The sequence below is a fragment of the Vipera berus genome (genome assembly GCF_964194415.1).
Source record: "Vipera berus genome assembly, chromosome: 1".
Taxonomy (NCBI): Eukaryota; Metazoa; Chordata; class Lepidosauria; order Squamata; family Viperidae; genus Vipera; species Vipera berus.
In genome coordinates, this window is record NC_138202.1 from 105,712,463 (window position 1) to 105,732,121 (window position 19,659).

The window sequence follows — 19,659 nt, forward strand, 5'->3', positions numbered from 1 at the left end:
TACCTATTACACCTTCATATTATTTTCCCTACAAAAACAACCCTGTAAGGTGGTTTGGTTTGTGAGAATGTGGCTGGTCCAAAGTCAACCAGCTGGTTTTAAGGCAAGACTAGAACTCACAGTCTCCTGGTTTTTAGCCTGGGGACTTAACCACTGGAATGTCTACATTTCACTCCTATAGAAAAAAAACACCTTTTTTTTCCTCCTCACATTGGTACTGATTACATTCACCCTAAACCCTTAACTAGTTTCAATTAAAAAGTGACTTAAAACTCCTGCAGATATTTTTATGCAATAGCTGTGCACCTATTTAAACCACGAGGAATACCATACAGCCTGTGTGCATCTATTTTACAATGTATTTTCATGTTCACTAATCTAAATGTCTTTTTCTCGTTAATAGAGCCCAGTCCTGTTTATGATATTAAAGCTGAAAATATCACTAATACATCCCTGGATTTAACATGGAAAAATAATGATACAAATTCATCAAATTACACTTATCGAATATATATTGATGGACCTGGTCGTTCTGATAATATAACTTCTACTACCACCTATGTATCAATTTCTGACTTGGAACCTGGAACGTCATACAAGTTTAAAATATATGCAATGGTAATGGCTGATGGTAATCCAACCGAAGGGGATCCAGATGGAAGAAAATTTGATACAAGTAAGTGTGGTAAATTAAGACATGTGATATATATTTCATTATTACATAAAATATTTATATAAAATATGCAATGAGGTGTGATTTCATTTCTCCATGTGCACTACATCGGTAAAAAACATACATTTCTGATAAAAGAGTTGAACAAAAAAGGATACCATAGTATGCTGGAAAATTGGAAAACTCTTTCCAGCATACTATACATAGAAAAGTATAAGTACCGATATTCCTTGATTTACAACAGTTATATTTAGTGATGATTCAGAGATACAGTGGCACTGAAAAAAGTGATTTATTATGTTTTTCACACTTCCTGCCACTGTAGCATCCTCAGGGTCACCTAATCAAAATTCAGACACTGGGCAAGTGGTTTATATTTATGACGGTTGCAGTGTCCCAGAGTCATGTAATCAGCTTTTGCAACTTTCTGAATTAGGAGATCTAATGTATATATGGCTATGTAGGCCTTTAAAGCACCTTGAATTAAAACTAGAAGCAAATTGGCAAGCAACGCAGTTCTCAGAACAGGTGTCCTATGTGCAAATTTAGATGTGCACAAAATCATGTGGCTCACCATATTCTGAACCAATTTAAGCTTCTGGATATTTCTCAAAAGGCATCAGCCACATGTAAATAGCATTGTAGTAGTCAAGATAGAAGGGAACTAGGGCATGAGTGAGTATGAGCTGGGCTTGTTGATCCAGGAAAGGGATAATTGACACTCAACCAACAGCTGCATGAAGGCCTTTGTGGCATGACACTTCCATCTGATCTATGAGCAGGAGTTACGAGTCCAGAAGAACTCCCAGATTATTCACTGGGTCCATCTGGGGCAGTGCAACCCCATCCAATACCAAAGATGGCAAGATAATCTGTTTCATCCAAGAACCATCTTCTCAACAACCTTCCCCCGAAAAGGACAGTTGGAGATAGGACAAAAATTATCCAATAGGATGGGGGTCTAGCAATGACCTCTTGAGGAAACAGTGGACCATTGCCTCCATAAAATACTGGGGCACCATCATCTCCCAAAAAGAAGCATTAACCACTGCCAGAACCCACGTACAAGTCACCTCCAGGGGAAGCTTTCACAAGCCAGGGACATGGAACTACAACACAGGTGGTTGTGCCTGAACTCTCTAGGATCCCATTCAGTTCTTTCAATAATGTGATTGTGTAAAATGTGCCATGAAGTGTGACTATTTGCATGTGCACTCTAGGAGTAAAGCTGAACAGGAGTATTTATGATACAGCGTTAAACAAAAGAAGCTATCATGTACAGACAGTCCTCAGACTTCGTTCCCTTCATTCAGTGGCTGTTCAAAGTTATGATGTCTACAGAGATTCTCAAATCATCCAGGTCATGATTGTCTCAAAGGTGCTTTTTCAAAAGGCAACTGAATGTTCTGAAGAAGTGTCATGGTTCCGATTAATGAGACAGTTCAAACAACATTCAGGCATTGTTTTATCTAAAAAGTCTATAATAATGAAACGAAGCATCGGCACTCATGGATGGATGCCAGAATCTGAATTCCCCTCCCCTTGACCCCCACATCATACAGAATTTCCCTCTCTTATTTACACGTCATGAATCACATTTACCAATTAATTCAACACACAAAGAAGTTTCACTTCCCTTCTGAAGCTGCTCCCTTATCTTGTCAAAACATCCGGGTTGCATTTCTCCTGTGTTTTAGTGATTCAAAACCCAACAGTTAAAGCAAAAGGCTGCCTCTTATATTGTCAGTGCAAAAACATGTCAGTGTATGCAGCATTGACAAGACGTTTCTTGGCTGAGAAATGAATTTATTTAAAAAAAATAACCTAAAAAGTCCAGTTACCTTTTGGAAAAAGCATTGTTGGGTCAAAGTTAGGATGGTACTGAAAAAATAAACACATATTTAGTCCTCAAAGGTTTTGGCCATCACAGCACCACTTTATGGTCAAATGACCACAGTCTGTGTGCTCAGTGTGCCAATTAGCAATTATGATGTTGCAGGAAGCCATGTTATGTGACTGCCATTTGCAATCCTCCCTGCTGGCTTCGTGCAAGCGAGGTCAGTGGGGAAGCTGGCAGGGAAGGCAGCAAATTGCTCCAGTATGTATTCTTTCACTCAAATATGGCCTCCACTGGGCTTCCAGGCCTTCCCCTGTTTTCCCCAACGTGCATCTAGCCTGCGTCAGACCTCCCAGCCTCCCCAAACTTGTGCAATTAGGTCTGAACATATCTAGCTGCATGTGCGCTGCTTTGGGGTAAACTTTGCTCCATCTAAGTCAGGGGTAGGCAACCTTGGCTCTTTTATGACTCGTGGACTTCAACTCCCAAAATTCCTGAGCCAGCTGGCTCAGGAATTCTGAGAGTTGAAGTCCACGAGTCATAAAAGAGCCAAGGTTGCCTACCCCTGATCTAAGTGATACAATTTGCACGTTACAATAGCAGAGAAAATAGCAACTTGACATTATTTGCATTCTACCCTTTTTCTTGGAAAACATTCTCAGATTTGATCGGTTTGTATTGATTGATGAAGTTTACGGCATAATCAAGCTACCTGCTAAAAAGATTTTAAGGACTTGGTGTTGCGATATCTCCCTTCACAGCGCTGGAAATTTAATGTACTGCAATTCAGTGGCCAGCCTGCTGCTTTGCTGTTGTGAATTTTGTAAAATGAGGATTGTATGGACTGGAAGTGAATTGTATTGTGTTTTGAATGTTTTGTGATTTTTTATGCAGGGTTTCCCTGATACTTGAATGTTACTCCAGAGTAAAATAATCAAAAAAGGCTGTAAGCTAAAAATGTAGTTTCCTCTGTTTTCAACTTTCAGCAATACACTTTTTTTAAGATATAAAAATAAAGTGGTTTGCATTTTGCTGAAGACCTAATTGGAGAAAAAAATGCATGATAATGGATTTATTTTGATGTCAATGTATTGCTGAGAAGGCTGGATGAAAATAGAATGTCCACATTTACTCTGTACAAGCCTCATCCTTTCCCCCTCACTTTCCTATCAGCCACTGGTTAAGTTCACCCAAACTCTTAACTAGTTTAAATTTAATTGAGTAAAATTCCTGCAGATATTTATTCAACTTTTATGCATCTATTGAAACCACTAAGAATATCATTCAACCCATGTCTGTCTAGTATGCTTTATACTGAATAACGAAAAGGCCGTTTTTCTCTTAAACAGGACCCAGTCCAGTGTATGATATTGAATTTGAAAATGTCACCACCACAACTCTGCATATAAAATGGAAAAATAATGATACAAAAGCATCTAATTATACTTATCAAATATATATCAGTGGAACTGGTTATTCTAACAATACAACTTCTAATATTCCATATGTAAAAATTGATGGCTTGGAACCAGGAACATTATACAAGTTTAAAATATATGCAGAAATTGATGGTAATAAAGGAGAGCCAACAGATGCAAGTGTTTATACAAGTAAGTGCATTAAAATGATGTGATGGTACAGGTAAACCTTGACTTCTGATTGGTCCTAGAATAATGTATGAACTTGATTTGTAATTTATTTGAAATTAAAGTGGCAAATTCTGCCATTATGGAGCCTAGTGCAAGAGAACAATAGTGTACTAATGCACAGATTTCACTGGTATCCTCAGTTTTTAAAAGTGTACAAAACAATGTGTATCACATTGTCACATTATATTTCTAAATCTATTGAAATTGGAAAAAGTTGGCCCTCGATATTGGAATTAAAGAAGCACAAATGCCCAAACAGATAAATGAATAAGAGATAATGCATCTAAAATAGAGCATTTATTTCGAAAACTGTACAAATGTGACTATTTGTATTTTTCAAAAGCACTACTACAGGTAGTCCTCAACTTACGACCACAATGGAGCCCAAAATTTTTGTTGTTAAGCAAGATATTTTTAAAGTGAGTTTTGTCCCATTTTAACAACCTTTCTTGCCACAGTTGTTAAGTGAATCAGTGCAGTTGATAATAACCCAGTTGTTAAATGAATCTGGCTTCCCTATTGATTATGCTTCTCAGAAGGTCACAAAAGGGGATCACATGACCTTAGGACACAGCAACGGCCATAAATATGAACCAGTTGCCAAGCATCTGAATTTTGATCACATGACCATGGGGATGCTGCAAAGGTCGTAACTGAAAAATGGTCATAAGTCAGTTTTTCAGTGCTGTTGTATCTTTGAATGGTCACTAAATAAACTGTTGTAAGTCGAGGACTACCTGTATTTGGTTTATACATGTATTTTCCAGATATATGCTCTATTTAGAGAAATTAATTATGTTTGGTAAGAATTTTTCTGCTACAATCACTTTCTCTCCCTCATTTCTTGGTAGGCCTTATGGCTGTTTCAAATTCTTCTGAGCCATATCTAACTAGGGTTTTAATTTTAGGCTCTATTCAAATACCAACATTTTGCCCACAAAACCTTATTTGACCCATCTCTGTAATGTATTTGTAGAAAAACAAAACACCCAAACAGATGCAAAAAATACACTTTACTACATGTATCCTTAAATTTTATTTAAGACAGCCAACAGAAAGTACTAATACTAAAAGTTTAGCAATTTCACTTGTGTTTTAAATCAGGAATATACTAAAACATTTTTTCCATTTATATGTTTTTTTCTTCTATTAACAGATTCGACTATGACTGAGAATCTTTAGTTTCATTACTGTTTTCACAAGTGATTCTCCTTGTTCACATACACAGATACATATACTTCGTATATTATTTGTCTTAGAACATAAGGGAAAAATATTCTGATAGTCCCAAAGAAATGTCCTTTTTGATCTTTTTGTTCATTGCAAATAAATCAAGGCATAATTGGCTGGGATAACGGAGTGTATTGTGCATAGAATTCCATGCCTCTTTTTCCTGTATATTTATTTTTCTCCTGTGTATTCCTATATATGTTGTTTGAAAACCCACGTAGTTATATCTATACCTATGTCAGTACTGTTTGAGTAGCTGCATTCACCGTCCGTTATAATAGCAAAATCTTTATTCACTTTAGTATCTAAGATAATGCCTTTTTTCTCTTAAACAGAGCCCAGTCCAGTTTATGATATTAAAGCTGAAAATATCAATACTAAATCCCTGGATTTAAGTTGGAAAAATAATGATACAAATGCATCAAATTATATTTACCTAATACGTATTGATGGACATCCTCGTAGCATCCTTTCTAATACTACATATGTGTCAATTCCTAACTTGGAACCTGGAAGATTTTACAAGTTTGTAATATCTGCACAAATTAGTGGCAGTAAAACTGAAGGAGACCCAAATGAAACAAAAGTTTATACAAGTACGTATATTAAATCATGATTTTTTTTGTTTATTTTATAAATGCACAGTTTGGAGTTAAATAAAGTCTAACATGATGAAAGACTAATATTTTAGTGCAATATTAACATATGGCTAACAATGCTACTTGACATGTTATAATAATTTAGGATTTGGGATTGGAAATCATTTTATTTTTCTCTCTCTTATGTACCGTCATGTGTAGTGTATTTTTATGTAATGAAAGTACAAATCTACCCTTTGACCTCAAACTCCCAATTTTATTTTGTCATAAGCTACTTCCATTTCTTGAAGCCATGAATCTCAGAAGTGCTCGGAATTTTCTACTCAGAATTCTAGAATACCTTGTCTAATTTAGTGAGGTTATCCTTTTGAAGTGTTCCCTTGATTCCTTCTGCTGTAAGAAAAAAAAATGATAGAGGAAAAAAAGTGTTGATACATGTCTCAGAAATGTGTGTCAAATAATGCTGGAAGTTTAATTTTGCTTTCTTAATGCTGGTGGATATCCAACAGAAAAACTGAGTCTCAGCCATCCTTTCTAAAATAAATCTTGTGCATGATTAGTGGCAGTTGTCTCCCGCTCCCGTAAGAAAAACTGGGGATACAGCTATTCCCTAACAAAGATCTCTGAGGCACTCAGAAAAGAGTTGTTTCCAGGGCATTTGGGAAGGAAGTTATCTTAGTTTTTGTTTTCATTCTGTAATATAATATAGAGGTTTTTCAGGTTTCCTCACATAATGAATGACTTGGATCCCCACTCCCATCTTGCCACCTTTTGTGGTTTTTCAGTAACTTTCCCTCCAGAATACCAAAACCTCATATTTTTTTCCTTCAGGCATTAATTTCAGTCTTATTACATGAGATATTATGTGAGAATTCTGACATTTTGAAAGAATCTTGATCTTCATTTTAAATTATTTTTCAAAATTTAATTTAAGAGTGGGTCTGATTACCATTTCTGGGGGGATAAATTAAGCACCTTGTGTTCTAGACCAGGGGTAGGCAACCTCGGCTCTTTTATGACTCATGGACTTCAACTCCCAGAATTCCTCAGGAATTCTGGGAGTTGAAGTCCATGAGTCATAAAAGAGCCGAGGTTGCCTACCCCTGTTCTAGACCATGGATCCCCAACCTGTGGGTCGCAGCCCATTACTGGTCTGTGGCCTATTCGCAACTGGTCCACGTGAGTAGCTGGCTGGCAGAGCCCCACTCATGCAAGCGTCCCAGGCATTTGGGGCCCCACTCACACGAGTAATCAATACCTCACTTGCATAGGCACTCGTCACTTCGCTTGTGTGAGCGCTTGGCACATTACTTGCGTGAGCATCACAAGTGCTCTCGGCTTCACTGGTGCAAGCAGTGGGTGCTTGTGCACGCACGCATCTGCCCCTCCCACAAAACCATCCCCTCTTTCCCCCCTCCCCCCGGACTGCCAACATGGAAAGGTTGGGGAATTCTGTTCTAGACTACTACTTTAATAATCCATTCCTTTTACCTGGAAGATGAAGCGGACTTGCTGTAAGTACAGAATGAAAAATTGAATTGGTTATGATTAAGGTATATGGTTTAATGAATAATAAATGAGATGATGATATCGACAACAATGACGTCACTGTCCAAGGTGTATTTATATGTATGTGTGTATTCAAATACTTTTTTTTCCTTTACAGAACCTAGTCCAGTCGACGACATCAGAGTTGAAGATGTCAGTACAACTGTGGTCAACATATCATGGAAAAGTCCTGATGCAGCTGCTTCTACATACTCTTATAGGATACACTTCGGTGAAAAATCTGATAAAATATCCCCAACTACTAGCACTGAAATTTCAGAGCTAAATCCTGGTACTATGTATAAATTCAGCATAAATTCCATAGCAGCAGATAACAAGACTGAAGGAATACCCAAGGAGATAGATCATTGTACAAGTAAGTCTCTAGAGATGTACATACTAAAGATGTGCAAATTGCTCTTAGCACAGAATAAACGTTTTGTACATGAAGGGAAATCTTTGTGCTGGGTACATCTGAAAACTGGTTTGAAGGTTTTATTTATTTTATTCAGTGTAACAAAAGCCACTCTAGATGGGGAAGAGTTTAAGAATCTTGGCACAGTAATAAAAAATAGCAATACACAACAAAGGGTAAAAAAGATGGCAACAGGGTTAAAAATAACCCATAGTCTCACCTAACCACCCAATCCCTTTTGAAAGACCAACAGGGGGAATGGTATTCTGAGGGCAGGTGCAGTAGAAGAAAAGAATGGTTTACTGGAGTGAACAAAAATAGTATTCAGATATGCTGTTATCTTTCAATTAGATGTTACCTTATATCTAGCAATAATTAAGCCCTATTATTTCTTTATTTCCCCATCTGGGCTAGTACAGCAACTAAATATTAAGATAGATAATTTTAAGAGATATTGGTGGGTGCCACCAAGTCCCATGATTCCTGTTAAATGATTCCTTGGTTACTCAAAAAAGATTTACGCTAGAGATGCACTTTTGTTAGATGTTCCCTTTGCAGAATAGCTTTTTCTGGGGGTTGCATACAAAAGTAGACATTATGTTCTATCAGCTCTTGTACCATTAGGAGTCGCTGTCATTTCCATTATATATGAAGGGGCACTTATTAGCTCCAATTACTGGCTGGCTAATACATTAAAGTAGCATACTGATACAACAAACAAAATGGTTACAGTACTAAATTTTATTTTCCTGGGATGATATCTATAGTATATCTCAAAAAATGGTCTGCTGTCCTATACCATGCTAAACTTCAAAAACAAAATCTAAACAATGATAAAACTAACAAAGCCGACCATGTTGTATGTCTGATTATAACTTCATTAAATGTGTTGAGTGAAACCAGCCAATATCTACCCAAGATTGTCTTGAAATAAAAAAAACTCAGGACAAATAGAAGTCTAAAGATGTTGAGATGATAATAGAAGATTAAAAAACAGATTATAGCAAATAGGAGCTTGGTTTTTTTCAATGAATCAATCCTTATACTGCATAAATGTAATTCTGAATCTTTTCAAAGTCATAGGGAATGTTTCCTCAAATGTTTTTAAATTTGTGACAATGAGAATGTTGCTAGTAATGGAAATCTATTCAGGTCTCCTCAGAAATAAATGCCAGTGGATCCAAGAGAGCTTACTCCACAGAAATTGTTAAAGAATAGCCTAAATTCATTCACTGAGTACATGAAATTTATTTTACTTCAGGATTTTTCTCTTTGTGCGATAATAACTCCTGTTTATGTTGATGTGGTTTTTCTCTTAATACCCCATTTGCATTCGTAGGATGAAAACTCTTTAAAAAATAGATAACTAAGGAAGACATTGTGTTTTTCTCTGCTCCATCCTACTGCACTTTTTATTCAGATTTGTCTGCTTATTAAATAGTAAATGTGACCATAGACATTCTCTTTTATTGTAGATCCAGCATCAGTGGATAGATTGGACTGCAATCCGGTAGAAAAAAAGGCAGAACTAAGTCTAAGCTGGACTAGCCCAAAAGGAGGTTATAAAGGCTTCAGAATTAAGGTCCTAAACAATAATTGGAACACGACTTTGGAGGGGGGAAAAAATCAAACCATTGTGGAAAACCTATCTTACTTTACCACTTATACCATTGAAATTGTCACCCTTTCATGTGAGAAAATGAGTGTTCCTCAGGAAAAAAAATGCCGCACAAGTATCACTGGTAAGCATATAACTAAAGCTTGTATGTACTTGTTGAATGAATAAAGATGATCCATCTATTGGATGTGTGTATTTTTACATGAGAAACATGAAAACCTCTGGTTAGTGTTTCCATTTTCTTGCTGGCACCTCTCAAATTCTTTATAAATTTCTTAATAAATTACTAGAGCAGATCTGTCTGAAGAAAAATGGTACCTCCATTTCTTTTCATGTATTGTATATACATTTTTTTTCGATATACAGAGGGGGACATTTTCTTATTAATAAGTGATATGTATGGCCATCAAGTGTTGACATCAACTTGATGGCATATAATTAGGCAATACGAAATGAGCTCCCATCCTTACCGACGTCTGCCTACCTAGCAGTTTGACAGCATGCAAATAGAAGTAGATAAATAGGTACCACTCTGGTGGGAAAGTAACGGGACATGAAAGGAGCCCCCTTGGGCATCCCCTTGGCAACGTTGATGTCACCAGCTATTCCTTTCAACCTGGAAGCGCCTTGATAGGTGCTTCGAACACAAATGTAATAGTAGTAATTGGAACATGGGGTCATAAAATTTACATGATGTGCTGAGGGCTGCTGCTTTGTGAATGACTCTCTGGGCATTGGTAGTTTGGCACAGTGGTTTTATTTTTTTTCCCTTATTACTTCCATATCCTGATAAATTCATAGTTATTTTCTCTTTTACAGATCCCCCACCTTTGACCAAGTCCCCTACTGTCAAGGCAACCAGCCACAACTCTTTAAATGTTCAGTTCAACAGTTTTAGTTCAAGTCATGGACCTATAAAGGCATATGCAGTAATTATTACCACATCAGAAGGTAAAATACGACCTCCTTAGGACAAGTATTTTTCCCATTGATATAAAAATACTTTGTCTTTACGTCATGAAGATTTACTGTATATACTGTGTGAGGGCTTTTTTATTTAAAGAAAAAAGAAAAGCAAAAGTATGTCAAAGCTAAATTCTAAACCAGCACATAGATCCAGTATGTGCCATATGCAAAAATCACCCCGCTTGTTCTTAAAAACTGTTACGAGAATAGCAGTTACATTGCTTATTATTGCATGCCTGCAAATTATATTTAGATGTTCTTGGCTGATTTGAAAAGCTAATCAGGTTGGGCTTTATTTGATGGAAGACTAGGAATTATAGTTGTGAGTTAAATTGGGAAATCAGAAAAGTATTGCAAAAGAAAAAAGAAACAACTTCTATATAATTGCTGAGAGCCATTTTGGTATAATAGTTAAGGGGTTGGCACAGAAACCAGGTGACTTGGTTGTTGTAGGCCTTCTGTAGATATGAAAGCCAGTTGGGTGACTGTGGGCCTGTCAGTCCCCAGAGTATTGTATCTGTATTTTGGTAGGATAAATGCACTACAAATACAGCCATGTGTACCATTAATTCTTAATTTAGTGAATGTGGGCATTTAATGTGAGGAAACGCCTTTAATTCCAAGAGGGTTGGCAGTAGTTTGTTATGAAATTATTTTGTCTCCTTTCCTATAAAATCTCCAGAACAATTCCATATGAATCCATTTATTCAATTTCAGTAGTTACAGAGTGAAATGTTTCTTCATTTTGGTTTGTAAAGCACTCAAACCTGAGTTTGCATTTGTGTGTTGTGCAGAGCTTTGTTTTGAGTGAGGATATGCATAAAATAAACCTATGCTAAAGTAGTTTTCTAAGTCATGTTGGAATTATATAATTTCTATAAATTGCAGGACATTTTGAAGGCAGAGAGGAGACCAGCCATGTACTTAAACAATTGCTCAGCATACAATTAAGGAACTACAAAACAATAAGCAGAAACTATTAGAAATGTCCTCCCTTGCAAAAATTTGTAGTATTGTCCTCACCAACTTACCAAATTGGTTAAAGAGTATGAGTATAGAACATTCCTTTTTTTAAAAAAAAAAAAGAATAGACGAAGTAAAAAGGCTACATCTATTCCAGTGGTAACTTGGAAAATTAAAAGGCAATATAATCCACTTCAGAATCATTTAATTTATTTTTTTCCTTTTTTCCAATAAATTCTAGAAACCAAATTAACAAAACACCATTATATTAATGTACTCTTAAAACTATATATAAACTATTTCCAAAAGTGAATTAAGTTAACAGTTTTTAGAAATTTGCACTATAACTTTTCTTCAGGAATAGAAAATCTTGCATCTATAGAAGTGAGATAAATACTGATTCCCAGGCAGTGAAAATATTAAAAATTCATCTCACTGATTTTTTTTATTTTTTTAAAAAAAGTTATAACAGTATTCTGCTGAAGTGCTGCTTATCATTTAACCTTACCTTACAATGTGTTATTTTTCTAATTAGGTACAGTCTCAGATGAGATTTTAAAGTACACATATAATGATTTCAGGAATAAAGAAACAAATACTTACGTTGCATATATCAAAACTGAAAAAAAGCGTTTATCTTCAACCAAAAATCAGGATTATGATGTTGAAATAGGAAGTGAATCTACAACATATGGTTATTTTAATGGAAAATTAGATCCTCTTAGTTCATACAGGTAATTTTTCTCATGTTTCATAATGTATCATTATAATGCATATAAACAAAACATGATGAATGAGTAATCTACATAACTCTGAAAACTCTTGACTGTATTTCAGCCTAATAACTATTTTCTTTCTTCCTTACCCTTGATTAGGGCTTGTGTTGCTGCTTTCACTAAAATTGCATTTTTGAATGAGACCTTTGTCAACACAGAGAAGAGTTATGTCTCATTTTCACCTCTTTCACCGTCTGTTGTCTTACCCCAGAATCCAGGTATTGATCAAATTTTTGTTGCAAACCCAGCTCTACTCTGACCCAACTCTTTGAATCTTCTGATTAAAATCTTTATTAAAGTTGAAGAAGAAATCAAAATTGTATGTTCATAAATAGACAATAGCATAAAAGTAGTGTACATAAAAGTAAGTAGCATAACAGGCTAGGAAAATATAAAGTCTTAGCATCACGTAGGCCAGCAGCCCAACCTTTTGGGCACCAGGAACTGATCCCGTGGAGAGAGTTTTTTCCGTGGACAGGAGGGGGCGTGGTTTCATGCCCTGCCTGCATCCTGTGTGTGTGTGTGTGTGTGTGTGTGTGTGTGTGTGTGTATATGTGGCTTCACCCGTTTGTGTGATCCACTTTCTGGCATACCATGAACCAGTGCTGGTCCGCAGCCCGGACATTGGGGACCCCTGATGTAGGTCATCCTGGGAATAGCAATACACCTTTGGCGTAGCTATCTCTGAAAAACCATCCATTGTATTTCAGATATCAAGGACATCCTGGGAAAGGTTTTTTGTTGAAGATTTCAATGTACAAGCAAACTTTTGGAGAAAGAAGCATTTATTTAAAGCCTGGCTCTAACCTTTAGAAGGCCACATCATAGCCATTGCTTAATTCAAACCTAACAATAAAGGAAGACATCCTGCAATTACTGAAGCATAAGCATAATATAATTTTAATGGTCAAACAAATAAACACTCTTATCCTTACATTTGGAGCTGTTTTCTAAGACGGGTCCCCAATCCCAAGGCCGCAGCCCACTAGTGGGCTGCCGCCTGTTCAGAAAACAAAATGATGAAAAACTAGAATGATAATAAACTAGAAGATACAAAAGAGAGAGAGGAAGAGAGTAAAAAGGGGGAGATTAGAAGCATTAGATGGGTGTAAGGGAGCATAAAAGTTCATACTAAGACTATATTATTATTTTTTTCCCCTCTTTCAAGCTGTCATTACAGGAGGTGTTGTTGGAAGCATTCTGGTTCTGTTAGTTATTGTTGCAGTTGTGGGATTTGTCTTCTGGAAAAAGAAAAGGTATAAAAACAACTTCGTAATGCGGCTGAATTTTGAGTTCCATGATAAATCACAGGCACCTCTACTGTAGAGTCCATGAAGATTCTCTGAATGGATTAAGCCTGGAGTTTCCAGCATTCCCGGCTAGATCACAGTTTGTGTGCTTTCCTCTAGAAATCTTCAGCCAAAAGATCCAGTCAAGCATAGCTATTAATGGATTATGGGAGTTGTAATTCAAAATATGGACAGCATGTTTTTTATTTGTTCTTGCTTTATATCTGATGCTACACAGATGTTTTTCTTGCTGATAAGCTTGTATTCTGGAATAATTAGGCAGGATTGCTGGCTACTCAGAACTGTCTTGTCACACAAAATTGAATATAACATCCTTTACTAATTTCTGAAAACACATTTGTTGCCTACAAAAAGCATAATTTATGGTGTAATGTAAGTGCATTAACTAGATGAAAAGCTACGTAACTAGTTTGATGTAAATGTTAAAGAATAAAAACTCCCAATTAACTTGTTTTCAAATCTCCCCTTTTATAGGAAAGGTAGAAATAACGAAGTGCCATTTGCTCAAATTGAGTGAGTTGAATGCTTTTTTTTTCCCCTTTGCCTATTATGCAAAAATCTGTTTGAACTTTTTTTCTGATGTTGCTTTGAAAATGGGTGGGAGAGGGTGATACATAAAGAATCCACTGGATTTGGGCAACCATCAAAACATTTACATAAATAAATAAATAAATTCCATAACTTTTCTAAAGCTTTACAAAAAATTAAGGTCATTAGAATTTTAATAAACATTTAATTTTTAAGGGAACCGTTCATTCTGCAAATGGTATCATGTCTAGTTTCATCCCAATAATAACAACGTTAAAGTTGTTTCAAAGGAAGTAACGTATATAAGAAGAAGGAAAAAAGGAACAAATAATTGGAAATAGCATTAACATAGCATAAACTTGGATAAGGTAAATTTTTAAACCAATGCATTGCTCTCAAAATTTAACTAGAACCATTCATAACACAATAGTGATTTATTTTAGGGAATTCATTACAATCTTTGCTGAATCCAAAATACTATATATAAAAATTGTTTTGCTCAATAAATAAACTAATTATAGTTTCCTTTTTCTTTTTCCTTTCCAGACCTAAAAAGTAAGTAAATATTTTCATCCTGAATAAATTATTGTTTCTACCTTTCTACCCAAATACTTATATGTTCTGATTTCTGCTTAATTTCATATATATGTGTGTGTGTGTGCGTGTGATTTTTTTTGTTTTACTTTACATGTTAAACGCTTCACTTTTCAAATGTTTCTTTGTTTCACTTTGCTTTTGCTTTTTGGAATTGCTAAATTGCCTATTGACTCTCATTTATACCTTGATATGCTTCAGCATTTCTCAATGGACACTTGGCTCTTATGTTGACATTTTTGCATAATTAAGGGGTTAAGTCCCAAAGTGACTTGGTACTTTTTTGTGGTTTGAACAAAACTGTATACTAAACAGTCACTGCTATTTTTATCTTTTGCAGATCAAAGTTACTTAAAGTTGAAAATTACGAATCTTATTTTAAGAAACAGAAAGCTGACTCAAACTGTGGGTTTGCTGAAGAGTATGAGGTATGCTTTTTAACAATTCTTATTCATACAGGAATATTTTCCATGTGTATATGGTCACTTCCATTAAGTGAATTCTTGCCATTTGCAAAAGTAATACTGAGTGCATTTCAGTAAAGAGCCAAAACTCAATTGTGAAAACAAACTAACAAGCAGAAATAATAATTACTTTTCCCGCATCCACTGTTACTAAAGTACAACAATGCTAAATATGCAAAAACTGTTTCTGTATTTTGAGAAGAAAAGTAATACATTCTATCTTTCTCTGTTGTAGGATCTCAGGCCAGTTGGTGCTAATCAGCCTAAATTTGCTGCTGAATTGTCAGAAAATAAAGGAAAAAATAGATACAACAATGTTCTGCCTTGTAAGTTCCCCATTCTATTTCTTTATTTACTCTTACTATTACTGAAAATATTTTAGCTGTAACTTTATAAAATGTGATCAGAACTTCCATTTGGGCCAAAGCAGTTCCTGATACGTTTTTTGCAACTTTGATTTTGATTTTAAATTCTCCATATTTTCCTTGGCCCTTGATGCAATATTTGATATGGGTGGTGGAACTGGACTGTCACGTTTCATTTAAGAAATATGGAGGGACCAGAGTTAACCAGTAGGGTTACTCTTTCTTCTTCATGTCACGTTGGGACACCTGGAAGAAGATCTCTAAAGCAATCCTAAATATAGTACAGGTTGGCATTAGAAGCCTAATTTGTAGAATTGTAATTTCTTTCAGTCCTCTTGATTGCAAAAGGATTTAAGTAACTTTTTTTCCTAAAGTATGCCAAGTTACTATGCTCTGTGTTTAGTCTAATGATGTGCCATTCTGTGTGAAGAGAGGTCGTCATCATCATCTTTTATTTTCCACCTCCATTGTTGCATGGACCGTCATCAAATAGGAGCTAAAGGTAGTAATGAACCATATGTAACCAAGTAGAAGTAGAAAATAGATGTTTAGTGCTCAGAAGCTGTAATCATGCTTCTCTACTGAGCTTAATCAAATTCTTATGTGTACCAGATAAAAAGCTATAACATTGACCATTGTCTCCTAACAAAACATTTTGAAAATTACATTTGAAAATTGCATTTGAAAGTTTCTTTAGCTCCTTTCTTTAATGAAATTAATGGGATATGATTGTTTGAAACATAATTAATTTGTTTGAAGTGCTTATTTATTAGCACTTTATTATTTATTCCCTAAGTTTTAATACTTGGCTTAAATAATTAAATTTTACTGATGATGTTACATAGATTGGCAATGAAACATCTGCAAGAAAACCACCCAGCTCAGACAGCACCAATGACCTTACATAATTAAACTTGCTTGTAGCCCCACTTCATATATTTTTTTCACTTTGCATATAACGTTTGACAATAAATGCATTTTATTTATTTAATGAATTTGCCTAAATTACATTTAAAAAGAAAAGACCTGACATCTCTTTTTTTTGTCCTTCCAGATGATATTTCTCGTGTTAAACTTTCAATTCCAAATCATCCAACTGATGATTACATTAATGCAAATTATATGCCGGTAAGTCTTCCTGGTGTGTTTAAAATACATTATTTAGAGTGGTGAGTTTGCTGAAAAATGATACTGAGACCATATTTTTATCACAGGGGTATAATGCCAAGAAAGAGTTTATTGCAGCACAAGGCCCTTTGCCTAACACTGTGCAAGATTTCTGGCGCATGATCTGGGAGAAGAAGATTTACACAGTTGTTATGTTGACTAAATGCATTGAACAAGGCCGGGTAAGTTTTTTTAAACTTCTAGGACCAGTTACAAAGCATCACAGCCACATCTGTCTATATACTATATACGTGAATGACATTAGAATTTATTTAAAACTATTGTTCCCTGCTCCTTGCACAAATCAATGTAGCCAGTTCTAAACAATTAAAGATGCAAGAGTTACCTTGTGGTAGCTATGCAAGAAAAAGTCAACATACAGAGTCTGTCCATGGTAAAACATTCCAAAATGAGCTTAGAGCAATGGTCCTCAACCTTTTGGGCACCAGGGACTGGTTCCGTGGAGAGAGGTTTTTCCATGGACTAGAGGGTGCATGGGTTTGTGTGCTGCTTGCATCTCACAAATGGCTTGTTTGTGCGGCCTGCTTGCTGGCATTCCGCGGCCCAGTACTGGTCCACAGACCAGAGGTTGGGGACCCCTGGTTTAGAGGAAAGGTAGAAGAATGAGGTCATGTTGGACAGGGGCAAAAATTAAAAGTCAGTCATTAACAGATACATATTTCCATTTGGATTTAATTTACGTTCTTAGAGGTAATGCTGTTGGTAAGGAGAACTTGATCCTATGGCATGCCATGTAGATATACCTAGAGCAGGGGTGTCAAACTCAATTTCATTGAGGGCCGCATCAGCATTGCAGTTGCCCTCAGGGGGCAAGGTGGGTATGGCCAGGGTGGGCGTGGCTAGAGTGCGTACGACCTATTGGGTGGGCGTGGCCAGCTCTACATCGTTCGCATCAAGGGTGCCTATGGGGGCCTGGGCAGGAGTGGGATAGATCTGAGGGTCTCTGGCAGAAGAAGGGTCTCTGGGCCAGGGCCAAGGCAGTGGGGGCCATTCCCTCACTGTTTCCAGGATGGCTTTGCAGGCCACATGAAACCACTTCGTGGGCTGGATCCGGCCCCCAGGCCTTGTGTTTGACATGTCTGACCTAGAGCGACAATAATTAGTGTTCTGTGGGAAGAATGAGGAGGTTTCTTGTCTCTGTTCCCTAGATGGTGATTGGAATCATGTTAGTCTTCAAGGTAGAAGAAAAATGAGAGCCAGTTTGGTGCAGTGGTCAAGGCATCAGTCCTTAGGGAGACTGTTAATCCTAGCCCCAAGTTAGGCACAAAGTCACTTTCTCTCAGCAGATAGGAAGCAATCAAGGACAAACCACTTCTGAAAAATCTTGCCAAGAAAGCCGCAGGGACTTGTCCAGGCAGTCTCCAAGAATTGGACATAATTGAACATAAGAAAAAAGAAAACGCAAACCTGATTTTCATAGTTGCTTGTTGGCTAAGAATTCTGTAAGAATCGTAGTTACATAATGCCTGTCTGGTACAATGTTACGGGAAGCTGATTTATTGTAGTGTCTTGCAGCTGTGGTATCTTCAGTCCAAGAAAGGATTTGACAGTAAAATTATATTAGAGTATAACATATGAGTCCTTTATATTTTTAGACAAAATGTGAAGAATATTGGCCAAACAAACAGTCCAAGAACTATGGGGACATAATGGTGGCTATGACTTCAGAAATTTCCCTACCTGAGTGGACAATAAGAGATTTCTCCATAGAGCAAGTAAGTTATGATCATATATTAGATTATTCTTTCTTGATAGAAGGAAATTATCTGGACCTTTGGCTATCGGGGCTTGGACCCATGGTATGAGACAGAAACTGCATAGATGACTTGTGGCAAAGCAAGGAAAGTGGAAGCACAGCCATTCTTGTCTTACTATAGACAGCTTGGCAGCCTTCAGTATTGTGAAGCACAATATCCTTCTGGGCTTCTTAGAAGAGTTGGGAGTGGGTGGGAGGCATTATTTTGTGGTAATTCCACTTCTTTTGGGGCAGACCGGACTGTGGTTGTGGGGTCCTTGCAGGCATCACAGGTGCACGTGGGGATCGTGGCTAGGATAGCCTTTGTCCAGCTTCAGCTGGTACCTCCACTGCAACCTGATCTAGAACAAGATCACTTACCGTATTTTCCGGCGTATAAGATGACTGGGCGTATAAGACGACCCCCTACATTTCCTGTTAAATTATAGGGTTTGGGCTATACTCGCCGTATAAGACTACCCCTCTTCCAACGCACACCAAATAAAAATTAAAAAACATCAGATTTGATTTTAATATGGTAATTTTAATTCAAATGCTTATGACATGCAGGTGCTTAGTAGGAAAACTGTCACTTATAAACATAAGGCTGTTTGTCATCAAACATGTAAACATAAAACAGTGCAAGTGGATTTAATAATAATAATAATAATAATAATAATAATAAGAATAAGAAGAAGAAGAAGAAGAAGAAGAAGAAGAAGAAGAAGAAGAAGAAGAAGAAGAAGAAGAAGAAGAAGAAGAAGAAGAAGTAGTTGGAGGGGACCTTGGAGGTCATCTAGTCCAACCCCCTGCTAAGGCAGGAAACCCTATACCATTTCAGACAAATGGCTGTCCAGTCTCTTCTTAAAAACTTCCAGTGTTGGAGCATTCACCACTTCTGGAGGCAGGTTGTTCCACTGGTTAATTGTTCTAACTGTCAGGAAGTTTCTCCTTAAGTTCTAGGTTGCTTCTCTCCTTGACTAGTTTCCATCCATTGCTTCTTGTCCTGCTTTCAGGTGCTTTGGAGAATAGCTTGGCTCCCTCTGCTTTGTGGCAGCCCCTGAGATATTGGATCACTGCTATCATGTCACCCCTCACCCTTCTCTTCGTTAAACTACACATACCCAATTCCAGCAACCGTTCCCTATTTTCCTAATTCACTTTTTCACTTTTCCTAATTCACTCTAAAGCTTTCCCTGCG

The 19,659-nt window shown here is 36.7% G+C and overlaps 1 protein-coding gene across 1 annotated transcript in view; it reads left to right on the forward strand.

The window, feature by feature from the left end:
• Positions 1-19,659, forward strand: part of PTPRJ (protein tyrosine phosphatase receptor type J) — a 108,700-nt gene that overhangs the window by 80,089 nt on the left and 8,952 nt on the right. The window contains exons 6-20 of the mRNA XM_081312538.1: positions 404-676; positions 3,860-4,120; positions 5,725-5,985; positions 7,655-7,912; positions 9,427-9,693; positions 10,389-10,520; positions 12,034-12,232; positions 12,374-12,492; positions 13,443-13,530; positions 14,059-14,097; positions 15,047-15,134; positions 15,406-15,496; positions 16,590-16,663; positions 16,750-16,884; positions 18,319-18,438. Of these exons, the coding sequence (XP_081168664.1) occupies positions 404-676; positions 3,860-4,120; positions 5,725-5,985; positions 7,655-7,912; positions 9,427-9,693; positions 10,389-10,520; positions 12,034-12,232; positions 12,374-12,492; positions 13,443-13,530; positions 14,059-14,097; positions 15,047-15,134; positions 15,406-15,496; positions 16,590-16,663; positions 16,750-16,884; positions 18,319-18,438 (2,405 nt within the window). The remainder of the gene's footprint in view (positions 1-403; positions 677-3,859; positions 4,121-5,724; positions 5,986-7,654; positions 7,913-9,426; positions 9,694-10,388; positions 10,521-12,033; positions 12,233-12,373; positions 12,493-13,442; positions 13,531-14,058; positions 14,098-15,046; positions 15,135-15,405; positions 15,497-16,589; positions 16,664-16,749; positions 16,885-18,318; positions 18,439-19,659) is intronic.